Genomic DNA, 13,509 nt, shown 5'->3' with positions numbered 1-13,509 from the left:
AGCTGACCGAGTCGCGACGTTGCATTCATTGGAGACTACTCACTCACTCACCTTGCCGCTCGGCTACTGCTGCTGCTGCTCCTGCTCGCGTAGCAGCATCGCCTCGCGCCTCTCACGCTAGCCGTCTATTCTCGTCGGCGCTAGTGCGGTCAGGCCTGAGCGCGGAGGCTCACAGAAACGCCGACTCGGTCGACGAGATGTCGACACCACCGAGCGGCTCGTCCAGGCTCGATTCGCGCCACAGTCCTGCTCCTGGGCCTGCGAGAACATCGCGGCTCGAGTCTGTCACGAGCTCACCTCTCGGCAAAGCCAAGCGACAGAGCATTCCCGCTGCAGGTACCGGCTCGGGCATTGGTCGATCGCGAGGAGGCCTGGGCGGCATGTACTCCTCCTCACCACGGGCAGGCTTCGGTCCTCGACGCGGCTCAACGTCACAATACTCCGATCGACGTCTGCTGGCTCAAGACACGTCTGCCATCGAGAACGACTCGGAATCAGGCGAGGAAGAGGCCATGGCGACGGACGACACGCGCGAGTTTGCAGATGACGATGAAGCAGATGATGACTTTGACGACCCCCAGAAGACACCCACGGACACCCATCCTGCAGGTTTGAGCGCTCGCACACGCGCTCAGAGCAAACGAATCTCCCAGCTCTTACCCACCCAGCCCGGGCGCTCGAGCACGCGACTCATGAGTACTTCGTCGCGCCGCCGCAGTCAGTGGTCATCGCCTGCACGTCGATCGATGTATCAGCCCGTAACGGATGCCTACGACGATTCGCAGGCAGGCGGTCCACCTAGAGATACATCCATCGCGCCACCCGTCATACCCTCTGCATTACCGACTGGATCGGTGCCGCCCTATTCGACGCCCCTACCGACGATACCCATCATCGTACTCTGTATCTGCATGGTTGGCGAGTTTCTCTCCGCTTCGACGACGGCCCCCTTCATCTTCTTCATGATCGCCGACTTTGGTGAGGTCCAAGGGGAGGCAGCAGTTGGCCTCTGGGCGGGCATCGTCGTACGTCTTGTGTGTCTCCACTCCATGACAGCCATCTGACGCGCGCAACTGCAGGGAAGTAGCTTCTTCCTGGCCCAGTTCTTTGTGTCCTTGCTCTGGGCCTCCGCAGCTGACAAGTACGGCCGTCGTGCCGTGCTTTTCGTTGCGCTGCTCGGCAATGCGGTCACACTGTTCTGCTTCGGTCTCTCGACCAATCTAGCGATGGCCATCTGCATTCGTATGGGTCAAGGACTTTTCAATGGCGCGGTCGGCGTCGCTCGTGGCGCAGTCAGAGATGTGACGGATCCGACCAACGAAGGGCGCGCTTACACCTTGCTCGGCTTCTGCTGGTCTATCGGCGGTATCATTGGTCCCATCATCGGTGGCCTGCTCGAGCATCCCGTAGAGAACTACCCGTGGCTGTTCAGCAAGTCAAGCCTGTTTGCGGAGTATCCCTACTTGCTCCCCTGCATCATCAGCTCGTCCGTCACGGCAATCGGATGCATCCTCACGCTTTTCCTTGGCTACGACGGCGGAGAGCGTACCGGAGGGATCAAGCTAGCTATGGAGAAGGATCTCGAACGCGCAAAAAGTCTACCTCTGCGAATACGCGATCGTTTCCTCGGATGTCTCTCTCGTCGTCATCGCCCCGTATCAGCACCATCAGAGACTGTCAATCTCTCGCCAGAGCAGCGCACATCTGCACTGCTGCCTGCGCCGACGCAGAACCCATTGGCGATACCTCGCACAGCGACCAGGCAGACGACCACAAGTCAGATGCCGGGCAGTGCGTATGGCTATGAGGCATCATTCAGATCTCGGTACACTGGACGACCGAGAGCCTCCAGCTTTGCCACAACGACGCGCTATGCACCCGACCAGGATGACATGCATGACGACTCGCAGAATCTCAACTTTGTACAACGTCTGCTGCTCGCAAACGAAGACGCAGTGTTTCAGATTTCGGATCTTTGGGTTGCTGCAGCTACGCGAGATGATGACCAGTACAGTCAGGCAGACTGGGAAGAGGGACAGAGCGTGATGGATGATGCGGATTATGACGACGAAGGATCTCAGCCTGACGAGGAGTCCCGCGAAGGTGATCGAATGAGCTCCGCTTACGACCGTTCACAACCTCCGTCCATGACAAGTTTGCGAGGCCGAGCAGCGGAGCAGCAGCTTGCTTCGGAGAGCGCCGTCAGCATACAGTCGTATCAGCAAGATCAGAACCTCAGCGTGCCTGCCTCTCGACGGGCCTCTCGCAACATCAGTCGATATAGCACGCGCTCGCCGGAACCCCGTGATCGGGCCTTACCAGCTACGCGTGAGAGGCCATCCTTCTCCCAGAATTTTCCGCCTTCGACTGGCTTCGGTCAAACTTCGCGACGCTTCAGCACTGCCTCGCGCGTGCCGGCCATCTTTGCCAATACCGGTCTCAGTCAGCCTCTGCCTATGCTCAGTCCATCCTATGGACGCGAGCGAGAGCAGTACTTTGACGGCATGCCGGACACGACGGCTCCCCTTGCGGCTATTCCGGAGAACAAGTCTGCGATCCACACAGAAGCCTCACCTGAGCCGCCTTCGCGTACGGAGAAGCCGTCGATCTTTGCAGATCTGCCAATGGGATTGATCGCTCAGTATGCTATCCTCGCGTTGCATGGTACAACTTGCGATCAGATCTTCATGAGCTTCCTTGTGACCAAGCAAGACATGGGCGGACTCGAGCTCACTGCCGGACACTACGCCGAGCTTGTCGCCGTGATGTGCTTCTTTCAGGTGGGTCTATCTGAAGATAGAAGTACTCGTGCTCATTTGTCGATTGGACAGATGATCTTTCAGTTCAAGTTCTACCCGAACGTCGGGCCCCCGCTTGGCAAGCTCTCGCATCTTGCGATGTTCAGATTGGGCCTGTGCCTATACATACCTGTACGTCATACCATTCTCTGTCCGGGACGTGACTGACGAGCTGGTGTAGGCGTACCTGCTCTTCCCAGAGTTGCGTGCGTTGATTCCATCAGGCAATGGGCTCGTCATGTTCGGCATGATCTTGCTCAGCGCGATTCGCTTCCTCGCAAATGTGAGCTGTCCGCTGATCCCTCTATGCTGAGCTGAAGCGGTCCCGGCGCTCAGACATGTGCATATTCTGCGGTCATGATTCTAGTACGCTTCCTGCTGCGGTCGTGCACTGTGCGTACTGACGAAAGAGTCGCAGACGAACGCACTCACCCCGCCGCACCTGATCCCGATGAGCAACGGCCTCGCACAGTCCGCAGCATCTCTGGCACGCTTCATCGGTCCACTGTCGGGAGGTTTCGTCAGTGTGTCATCCCATTGACGAAATCAAAAAGGCTAATCCCTCGGCGGCCAGATCTGGAGTTGGTCCATCTCTCGCGGGCCGGACTACTACCCTTATCCAGCCAATTACGCATTCGGTTTCTTCCTGATCGCTGTCGTCTGCTTCCTCGGTCTCGTCTGGTCCTTCCGACTTCGCTGACGACGCACGCATTGTAGCTCTGTAAATCGGTTCAGTGTATACATAGGTACAACACGCCTGCATTCCGTCTCATATGAGCTGGCTGGGATCCCTGAGCATGCCTTTTCCGTCGAAGAGCACACCCTCTTCAGCAAGCAGCTCTATCTTCTTCTGCAGTCGCTTCTGATCGCCCTGGCTGCTGCTGCTGCGGCTGCTCGACTGGCCCATATAGCCGCCCAACTGGCCGCTTGCTTTGACGACGCGATGACAAGGTACCACGGGCGCGAAAGGGTTCCGTCTGCACATCCCAGCGTGAACACAGATCCTACGTGAGCTCTCGTCAAGCATACGGACCTCAAGGCGCCGCCAACTGCGCGCGGTGAAGAGCTCAGCCTACGTGCCAGACTTTCGTATGATGTCACGCGACCGGCAGGGATGATCTGACTGTGCAGCAAGTCATAGACTCGCCACTGGAACGCGGTGAGACGATAAGCCGAGCGCATTGCAGGTGTTCGAGGATAGTTAGGCAAGCTGAGTTTTTCTGATTGTGCGCTCGATGGCAGCATCACTGGCATGTAATGCACTCGCGTCGGCCTATCCGGCGCCATGGTGGGTGCGTGTAAGGGTGGAGATGCGTGCAGCTCTGAAGCTTCGACGGTCGGCGTGCGACGCTCGACGCGACGACCGAAGTCACCGAGAAGCCGGTGCTGGAGGACAGCGATGGGCCGCAAGCAGCGTGAGTCCAACAGCGAGGATGTGTACCTGATCTGATGGTCTGTCCGTGTAGCTGCGCGAGCTGCTGCAGTGCTGGCCGCCCACCAAGGCCAATCATTGCTGTCCGAAGAGAGGCGTGCGATCAGCAACAAGCGGCACCTCGACGACCTTGAGAAGAGCAACTACACCGAGCCTGGCGTGTCGTCCAGTGCAGCGAGAGGCGGCAATATCGACGGGCTCGACGGCGACGAAGGTGCAGAGCGACCGACGGGCTCACGACATCTGCGCGCTGCGGCCGAGGAGGGTAAGCGCGGGGGCATGTACTGCAGCTCTTGCGGACGGCTCAAGTTCTGTGCAGGCAGCAAGCGGCGCAAGAAGATGACGACTGCGGTCAGGATGCTGCTCATGTACTCGAAGAATTACAACACCCTCGTGTCAGAAGCGGTCAGTCGATGCGCCGCTACGTACACCTTTGGCTGAATTGAGCGCCCAGAACTTGCCTCTCGACCAGCCAAACTATCGTACTGCTCAAGCGAAGCCTTCGCGGTATCCGCCCTTGAGGCTCTGCTCGGTCTGTGGCAGCAAGCCTGCCTATAGCTGCATTCGCTGCGGGATCGAATATTGCGATCTGACCTGTCGAGCCACGCACGACGAGTCTCGCTGCGAGCGACGGATAGGCTAGACTGGTGCACAGGATGCCATTGGCACAACACTCTCACTACTACTCTTCCTCGGCGTCAGTCGCTGCCTCGAACTGACCAAACTCGCTCGGACTGTCTGTGGTGGCCACAGTCGTGGCGCTAGTTTCGACACGAACCCCGAAAGCATTGCCTTCGTCAATCATCTGTCGTGCGACATCCACCTCGTCCACGTTGACGCCTTCGTTGGTAGGGTCCGCGAGCGCAGCTGGATCAGGCTGCAGATTGTGCGCCAACGGATGACGAGCAATCTGTCCCGCAGTTGCCAAGTCGCGATGCGTTCGGTGAGGGCGATGAGGACCTTGAGGAGCAAGACTACCGTCAGCTCGACGGAGCGTACGCTCGAAGCGCGCGGGCGAGCCATTGAGCGGAGTGGCCGTTCTTGATTCCACAGCGGAGGATTCGTCATCATCCTCTGAGCCTTGCGTCAATCGATTGTGAGCCACCGCCAGTCCGTCGACGGCCGATGCACCACGACGGCGATGGCGCGATCGTTCGCTAGAGCCCGTGGTCGTCGTACTGGCCTCTGCCCCGCTCGATGCAGCCCCATGTGCCGGCTGGGCATGATCCTCATGTCGCGCAGAGCACCAGTAGCTAGTAGCCACGCGTGAGTAAAATTCGTGCAGATACCACTCAAAAGCACTGACCGATGACCTCCTTGCCAAGCCTTGGACTGACATTCTTTTGAACAGTACTTGGCTTTGCGACAGCGTCGACACTTTGCAAACTCTCGCGCGTATGCTTCCCACTTGCCGCATTGCGTGTTAGCGCACTGTCTGATGCCATCGCGCGTCTCGTCCTTCCTGCAGGCATTACGCATAATGACGCCTGCCCAGTACTGCACCGTCGAAGGTAGCCTGGGTGTCCATTTATCATTCGGCCCGGGTCGCACTGTGAACTTCTCGACGAGATTGAACACGTTTCTCGCATCTGAGCGTGGCTGTATCGGTGCGGGCAGTCGCGGCTTGCCATGGTCACGCGGATGCTTGCCGCGCGGCGACTCCGTCGGAATGACGCCGAGCATGAAGTCAGGATCCGCAAGCGCGAGAGCATCGCGTTGACGATATTGGCGCATATCTTGCTGATAGCGCTCATAGTGAGCAGCAGATTCGTAGTGCGAGTCGACATCATCAGGATCGTGAAGGACCGTGCGGACATGAGGATACTTTGATAGATAGGCCAAGAGCTGCAAGCACAAAAAGACGTCCTGGTCGCGGAAGTGAGGATCGACTGGTGTCACACGAAGAGGCTCCGCTAGAAGATCGGTCAAAATCTGTGATTGGGCGTCTGTGATGGCCGAACGCGATCGATTTTCGGCTTGCTGCGACGACTGTTCTGGTATCGGGCGAGTGGCTTGCCTGGGTGTCTCTTGCTCGACGAGGATTTCATGCACAGAGCGGGCTGCGGGCTGTGAATCGAGGTCAATAGCCTCGACGGCATCGTCCATCTGCACATCGCCATCATTATTATCGGTAGTTGCAGGAGCTGGCCCAGCATTGTCGTCTGGCGAGTGCTCGGAGGATGGGTCTGGTTTGATTGAGATCTGCGAGGAGTCTATCTCCGCGCGCTCCGGAACGACACCGCGAGATGATGAGGCAGACGAGGCAGCCGATGACGGTCTGACGACCAGCATGACGTCTAAGCCGGCATCGGTCTCTGTTGCTGAGCCATCCAGATCTTCGGTCTCTGTATCACTAGGCGACTGCGTGCGACGAGGTGGAGAAATGCCTAGTGAAGCATTTTGAGCCGCCATTCGAGCGGTCGGTACCATCAAGACAGGGGCCTGAGGCGATGCAAGGGGAATCAAGGGAGGCGAAGCTATCTGGGTCATGCTGGCAAGATGTCTAGCTGCACGTTGAGGCCGCGGTGTCTCTTGTAAATCCATCGTCCGAGAGGCAGTGACTGGCTCTGCAGCAAGTTCCTCGTTCTCATCGGGTGAGATGCGAATCGTTGAGCACGAGCCTGAGGCCGCAGGATGGGCCCGATGAGTGAGCTTGCGACTGGAGCCATGACTACTACAGGAGCTGGTCTGACTGAATGGTAGTAGATTGGCAGCTTTGAGGGCAGCATATCGCCTGTCTGCGGCACGCTTGCGAATGTCGAGGTGGCCCTCGAGAATGCGGATGATGGGCTCGAGGATGCCTGCTTCGACGACACGCGTGCGGATCGCTTCGCTGCCTCTGACACCAATGTTCATCAACGTTTGAAGGGCGAGTGAGTAGGTCGACAGCAGGCAGCGCGCTCTCGGCTCGTCGGCAGCCGAGACAGGCGACCAGGTGGGAGGATTGGGTAGAGATCTGATGCTGCCCGTAATGGGCGTCAAGCTCGGCAGGAGGGGTGGCTCGGTCGAGTAGGCGGAGAAGGGCCTGAAGGGTGATCTGACACTGCCAGTGTGCTTCGAGGTCGGCTTGAGCGTGCGCAGTCGGTCCTGAAGGACCTTACGCATCGCCTTTTGCTTGTTCTGAGCGCGCTGGTCTGGCGTGACATGTCGATCGAAGCCAGGGGCATGCGGACAGCTGGCCACGACGAGCGCGGCAGAGTGTTCGAGTCGACCGGCAGCGTCGAGGGAAGCCACGACGATCCTGACGAGTCGCTCGAGACCGCCATCGACAGAGATGATCTCTCGTATTCTCGAGCTCGTCGTCGTCAGGTACGAGAGATGGGTCAAGCTGGATATGAGCGGCAGAGACGGGACGGGTGCATCGAGCGCTGCAAGGCACGAGACAGCAGTCTGAGCGAGGGCTTGGCTGACTGATCACGCGCCACTTACCTCGACGGTCGTAGAGAGCAGACGAGACGCAGACACAGGCTCTGTTCTGATGGACGAGAGAGTGATTGGACTCTCTCATGGTGCCGTGTCTCCTTCGCTGGTGAGCACTTTGTTGGCACAGTAGATTGTGGAACCACCACGACTCAGACGAGGCTTGACAGTTGCGCGCCGGTCATGACTGGCTAGTCGCTCTGCTGACGTGTAGGGGTGTGTGCCCTGAGTAGTGACAAGGCTTGTCGTGGAGTCAGACCAAAGAGTGTGGTTGCTGGCGCTGACGAGTCTCGGATGGCTTTGACTCGCGCCGCTGAGTCACTCGTCTCGCCCCACCAAAACAAAGATGGTCTCCCGGCGTGCAAGCAGTCGTGGCTATCTGGGAACAGTCAGTCAGCCGTGACTGCGACTGCCGGGCAGTGATTGTTGCAGGCCTCGTGCAGCGGCTTCGAGTACCAAACGAGCTAGCCGACTTGGCCTTCAGAGAGAGCGACAAAACCCTTTTTCGGCCGAAGTGGGGAAGTTGCTGACCGCGCGCTGCTTCTGCGCTGCACGAAGCGACGACGAACGGAGAGAATTTCAGCCGACCGAGAGCGTGTCGATGTCCAAGGGCAAAGAGCGTCAGATCGATGAGGATGCCGAGCGAGCGACTCGCATCTCTGGTGGGACGGCTGCACGAGCTGAGATGAGCGATTATGAGCCGCCGGCAGCAGAGCTTGCAAAGTACCTCAAGACTCGGCCTCGACAGCTGAAGCGAGACTACAAGCACAGCATACGAGATCGCAAGCTGGCCAGTCATCTCTCGGAGCTGTCCTCTCAGCACTATCGCTCAGCGGCAGCCGCACATGAGCACGACGATCTTTTGCTCGACCGATCTGCTTCTGGACTCCTCGAGCCAGAGAATGACCTCGAGCGGACCTGGCGGGTCAGGCAGCGCGAGATACAGGACTCCGTCGGCTTGTCTTCTGCTAGCAAAGCATTCGACTTGCAACTAGACGACCTAGGTCCCTACGTGGGCGAATATACGCACGATGGACGCCGGCTGGCGCTATGTGGCCGCAAGGGTCACGTCGCCACCTTTGACACGGCCACATACAAGCTCGAGACGGAGATACAGCTCAAGGAGACTTGCAGGGATGCAAAATGGCTCTCGGATGGCTTCTTGGCCGTCGCACAACGTCAGTATGTCTACATCTACGATCAGCAAGGCCTCGAGATACATCAGCTCAGAAACCATATGGAGGTGACTCACATGGAGTTCTTGCGGTACCACTACTTGCTCGCCACCATCGGCAATGCCGGCTATCTCAAGTGGCAGGACACTTCGACCGGCCAGATCGTCACAGAGACCCGTACCCGACTCGGACAGCCGGGTGCCATGACACAGGACCCCGCCACTGCGGTCATCAATGTCGGTCACGCAAACGGTATGTCTTTCCGGCGGTGGCTACAGCGGCAGAGGCTGACTTGCATCGCCGTAGGTACCGTAACGCTCTGGACGCCGAATCTGCCACATGCTCAAGTCACTCTACTGGCGCATGCGGGTCCTGTCAAGGCCATCAGTGTCATGCCTAGCGTGTCAGGCTCGCCTTATATGGCAACTTCGGGCCTCGACGGCAAGCTCAAGGTCTGGGATTGCAGGACGTGGTCTGTCCTCAACGAATGGCAAACCCGCCGGCCGGCCGGTCAAGTCGCCTGGAGCCAGAGAGGCCTTCTCGCAGCAGGCTGGGGCAATCAGCTCGGCGTCTATCGTTCTGCTACCTCGTCACTGAAGAGAGACGGCGCTGAGAAGCCTGGCTTGTATCTTACTCATGCTACGCCTGGCTCGGCCACCCAATCACTCCGATTTTGTCCGTTCGACGACGTGCTCGGCCTGGGACATGCAAAGGGCTTCACTTCTCTCATTGTGCCTGGCGCTGGCGAGCCTCATTACGACTCTCTCGAGGCTGATCCGTTCCAAGGCAAGACTGCTCGCAGGGAGCGACAAGTGCAGAGCTTGCTCGATAAGATACCTGCTGACCAGATCACTGTTGACCAAGACATCATCGGCAAGCTGCTGAAGCCCAAGGAGTTAGCTGCCACGGCTGCTTTCGATGAAAGACGAAAAGCTGCTCGAGCGACGCCGTTTGCTCGCTTACCGCGCACAGAACGTCTGAAGGTCTCCGGCAAAGCGGACATCGACGATGAAGACGAGGACGCCGAGAGCATTGATGAGGAGCAGAGGGCGCAGGTAAAGCCAGAGGTCAATCGTCGAGTCAAAGGGCGAAGCAAGGAGATGAAGCGACTCCTGCGCAGACGGAAAAATGTTGTCGATGAGCAGACGCTCGCGATCAGAGCCAAGCTTGCGAAGCAGCGCGAAGCCCGTCTCGCAGGTGTCAATACTCAGCAATCGGCAGTCGTGTCTACAGGCGCCCTTTCCCGCTTCGGCAACCGCAAGCTATAGCATAGCTAAGTGCGATGCAGATACGAGGCACGCAGGCCGGCAAATACAACAGGAAGTATATGCCCAGGCAGGCTTCTATGCTTCTCCTCGAGCTCTGCCACCATCAAGCTACAGGTCGCATCTGCAAGCTCTAGGCTCTCGGTCTGATATCCTTCGAAACTCTTTGCGACGGAAGCTTGAACACGCTCTGCTGTTTCGAAGAAGATCTTGACACTCTTGTGCAGCTTCGCAAAGCCTGCGTCGATCACGGCTTGACTCGTCATGACAGACATGTCTGGGTTGAACAGCCATAGAAGCACTTTCGTGTGGCCATTGCACGTCAACCTGAAGCGGTACGAGCCAGTATCACGAGACAGCTGCAGCAATTGATTGACTATGAATGTCGGTGAGCTGTACGTTCCTAATTGCACAGTCGCTGTCGCGTCGAAGGTGACGGCGTGCTTCCAGAACTTGAGACAAGCATCTGCTTTGCGTTGAGGGGCAGGTATCAGTCTGTCAGACATCGCCTGGGCTCGCGCCTCGGCTACCGGACTTTCGCACGTTGAACAGCCGACAGGATACCAGCGCGAGCCATCTTGCGCGATTTGCGACTGCATGACTTGTGTCAGCATACCGTCAGATCAATCATGGGCCTATGGGATGGTTGTTCGTTCGCGAGTAGCCTCCCTGCGCGGGATGCTAAGGCGAGCGAGGATGTTCGCAAATGAGGGTCGCTTTCGGACAAGTGTATCAGCTAGAGCAAGAAGATTTTGCACATGCCGCAGACTGGCCGCAGAGGGCTATCGAGCGGGCGAGCGGAGCAAGCATCCAACTTTCTTTGAGTCCTTGAACGGGGAGTGAGAGGTGCATTGACTCTCACCTGGTTTGAGAGTGCATGCCAACTTTCCGTCGCGTTACCATCGATGAGTAGGTAGGCAGATGAGACCAGCAAGGATGTTTTGGTCGGTGTAAAGCGGGTCGTGCCGTCGAGGCCACTGAATGCCTGTATTGAGTCGGCCTCGACGCGATTCTCGACAGTGCGAGTTTTGTGGCAAAGCCATGTATCCACGAGATCGTTCCAGCCTTCTGAAGGCAACGCCAGGTATGCTGGGGAATCTCGTAGAGCTGCAAGTACAGTGTGACATTGTTTACAGTGAAGCGCAGTCGGCCGGACATCATTCAGCTGGGATGCCGGCCAGATCTCGAAGGAGCGCTGCGATGAAGATGTGTCCTCCGGTTGAAGGCGATACTTGATTGTGATGAGACCTGCATTGTCGTTTAGAGCTAGTGGCTCGTATGTTTCCAGAGCGCCTGGTAATTTTACGGAGTATACCTGATGCCGAGTGGCCGCAAGCGCCAGCATATTCGATCGCAGCTCGCGGCATGCGAGCGAAAGCGGCTCGTTCGACCAAAGGTAGACTGAGAGTGTTTTCGAAGCATTTGCTGCCTCTGCGTAGATCTGTATGTGGTCTTTTGATGCGCCTGAGCAAGGCGTCGACATCGCTGGGAGCCGTCACTGACCTGAGGTGGCCTCCTTGCGCTCAGTCGACATGCGATCGGCGCTGAGCTGGCTCGGCGGTCTGCTCCCATGCGGCGATATTGCTTGGCCATCCTGTATGAGGAATTCGGCCAACGTCGAGCCTCGTCTGCCTTGATCGGCAAAAGGCGTCGAGGACATGAACGAAGCGTCTTGCCGACTGAGCCTTCCTTGGCCGGTCTTCTTGATGATACGCTCCATCCTATCGTGCTCTTGACGCTCATTGATTGGGGTCAAGCCAGAAGCAACGATCTCCGCCGTTCTCTTTGCCTGCTGGAGGACTTCGCATTGACGCGGTGTCAGCTCAGCTCGCTGACCCATTGTGCGTGATGAAGCTTTGTTGATTCTCGACAGGATGTCATCGAGGCTGTCAGCTAATCTGACCGAGGCTTTTCCGATCGTAGCTGGCGTCTGTGGCTGACTTTCGGCGCGCTGGCCTTCCAGGCGGGTATCAGACAAACGTTCGATGGCTCGGCCAAGACGGACAAGCTGGCGTTGTCTGATCTCTTGTCTGTCTGTTGGTATGGCCCGCAGCGAGGTGCGCTGGTTTGCGAGCTGGGGTGCGACTGTGTATAGCCGCTCTATGGCAGAGGCAACGTCTGCAAATTGGTGCGCGTGCTTCTCATCCGATCGAGAGCTTTGCTTGACGTCGCGCTCAGGCGTACTCGGCTGGCGCGCATCGCCTGTTTCGTAGTCCGGCAGGTTCTCTGCATCTTCATAGCTCGGCAAGTCACCTTGTGTCGGCTGGGCCAGTGTTGCTCTGTCGTATCTTGAGCCTTCGTCCTGAGCTCGCGCTTGCCTGTGTCTACCTGTCGAAACGTGCTCTGCGCAGATCTGCGTCACTTGCTCGAGCAGATCGTTGACCCGTCCCCAGAGCAGGTCTGATTCGGCGTCAATCACTTCGCGAGCGGACGAGTAGGAATCGGCGTGCATGGGCGTACTGGGCGACATTGCTTTGGGCAAGCTCGAGATTGAGGCTGGTCTTCGCGGAGTTCCATTGTCATCAGTAAGGACAGGCTGCAAGGGTGGGAATCTTGGCTTGGACGGAGAAGGAGACTGAAGACGGAGGGCTTCGACTTGGCTGGCCAAGGCGTGCGAGAGGGCTGCATGCGCTTCGGGCGTACCGTCGAGGCTGGAAGCACGCGAGAGCTCAGCGGGAGTGTCTGCCTGTCGAAACGCGGTGGGCGCAACGGACGCGCGACGTGACTGCGACATCTGGATCCGTTCCTCATCGTAACCCCCGCCGGAAACGAGCAAGATGAGGCGATGGAGGCACCGAAGGAGTTCGACGATTTGCTTTGAGAGCTCAAGAGGGCTCCCCTCGAGCGACCCTGTAGAGGATGCTGATTCTAGTCGCTCACTGTCTTCGGCGAGCAAGCGCTCCTCCTTGAGCTCTGCACTCTCAAAGGCACCCGTCGCGCGTGAGTCGAAGAGAGATGGCGCAGAAGGCGGCAAGAGTCCGTTGAGCGTGGCGTGGAAGGCTTGCTGAGCAGTGAGGAGGCAGTCGAGCGTCTGGTCCTCGTCCTCCTGCTGCAGGGACTATCGACGAGCCAGTGACCGATGAGCAAGCCTCGGCATGGTGCGTGAGCGACGACTGACCTGTGAGGTGGCATGAGACGAGCTTGCCGTCATAGGCACGCCCTGTCCGAGCTTCGAGTGGGCTTCTCTGGCCTTGGAGAGGTCGAGCTGGCTTGGTCGCTTGGCTTGGCGGCCGGCGGGATCACTCGACCGGCGACCAGATTCGTCGGCGTCCCTCATCTGAGCCGGAAAGCTCGGCAGACTCGGAGCAGGGCCCAGGCTGGCGACGTCCTGAGCCTCGTCCTCTCGCCGTCTGGACTGCTCCATCACGCTGCCTCGGTGAGCTCGAGCCAGGTTGGTCGGTCGGCTTCGTCGTGGGGCG

At 58.3% G+C, this 13,509-nt stretch overlaps 6 protein-coding genes across 6 annotated transcripts; 3 read left to right on the top strand and 3 right to left on the bottom strand.

The window, feature by feature from the left end:
• Window positions 1–52: 52 nt before the first annotated feature.
• L969DRAFT_404179 (uncharacterized protein) lies at window positions 53–3,533 on the top strand. The gene is made up of 6 exons (XM_014713232.1): window positions 53–1,025; window positions 1,080–2,930; window positions 2,980–3,081; window positions 3,135–3,164; window positions 3,217–3,318; window positions 3,373–3,533. Exons 1-6 carry the CDS (start codon window positions 198–200, stop codon window positions 3,496–3,498), a joined length of 3,039 nt encoding a protein of 1,012 aa, XP_014568718.1. The 5' UTR covers window positions 53–197; the 3' UTR covers window positions 3,499–3,533.
• L969DRAFT_86746 (uncharacterized protein) lies at window positions 3,512–4,452 on the bottom strand. Its single transcript, XM_014713231.1, has 3 exons — window positions 4,378–4,452; window positions 3,832–4,311; window positions 3,512–3,775 (listed from the first exon to the last, which is right to left on the bottom strand). The coding sequence occupies exons 2-3, from the start codon at window positions 3,978–3,980 to the stop codon at window positions 3,568–3,570; spliced, it is 357 nt and encodes a 118-aa protein (XP_014568717.1). The 5' UTR covers window positions 3,981–4,311; window positions 4,378–4,452; the 3' UTR covers window positions 3,512–3,567.
• On the top strand, window positions 4,198–4,873 carry L969DRAFT_93946 (uncharacterized protein; the record flags this gene model as incomplete). The annotated part of the gene is made up of 4 exons (XM_014713230.1): window positions 4,198–4,213; window positions 4,265–4,495; window positions 4,550–4,635; window positions 4,685–4,873. The coding sequence occupies 4 exons, from the start codon at window positions 4,198–4,200 to the stop codon at window positions 4,871–4,873; spliced, it is 522 nt and encodes a 173-aa protein (XP_014568716.1).
• Window positions 4,874–4,912: 39 nt separating this feature from the next.
• Window positions 4,913–7,738, bottom strand: L969DRAFT_47271 (uncharacterized protein; the record flags this gene model as incomplete). Its single annotated transcript, XM_014713229.1, has 3 exons — window positions 4,913–5,483; window positions 5,537–7,598; window positions 7,660–7,738. The coding sequence occupies 3 exons, from the start codon at window positions 7,736–7,738 to the stop codon at window positions 4,913–4,915; spliced, it is 2,712 nt and encodes a 903-aa protein (XP_014568715.1).
• Window positions 7,739–7,884: 146 nt separating this feature from the next.
• L969DRAFT_48081 (uncharacterized protein) lies at window positions 7,885–10,093 on the top strand (the record flags this gene model as incomplete). Its single annotated transcript, XM_014713228.1, has 3 exons — window positions 7,885–8,042; window positions 8,209–9,077; window positions 9,132–10,093. Coding segments are annotated over 3 exons (1,989 nt in total), but the record flags the coding sequence as incomplete, so codon positions are not given.
• Window positions 10,094–10,098: 5 nt separating this feature from the next.
• On the bottom strand, window positions 10,099–13,454 carry L969DRAFT_93943 (uncharacterized protein; the record flags this gene model as incomplete). The annotated part of the gene is made up of 4 exons (XM_014713227.1): window positions 10,099–10,683; window positions 10,953–11,542; window positions 11,594–13,148; window positions 13,209–13,454. The coding sequence occupies 4 exons, from the start codon at window positions 13,452–13,454 to the stop codon at window positions 10,099–10,101; spliced, it is 2,976 nt and encodes a 991-aa protein (XP_014568713.1).
• Window positions 13,455–13,509: the final 55 nt, after the last annotated feature.

The sequence above is a fragment of the Mixia osmundae genome, assembly GCF_000708205.1.
Source record: "Mixia osmundae IAM 14324 unplaced genomic scaffold scaffold_4, whole genome shotgun sequence".
In the NCBI taxonomy this organism is placed as follows: domain Eukaryota; kingdom Fungi; phylum Basidiomycota; class Mixiomycetes; order Mixiales; family Mixiaceae; genus Mixia; species Mixia osmundae.
The sequence above is the reverse complement of the archived record's forward strand: the minus strand, read 5'-3'. Positions and strand labels throughout refer to the sequence as shown.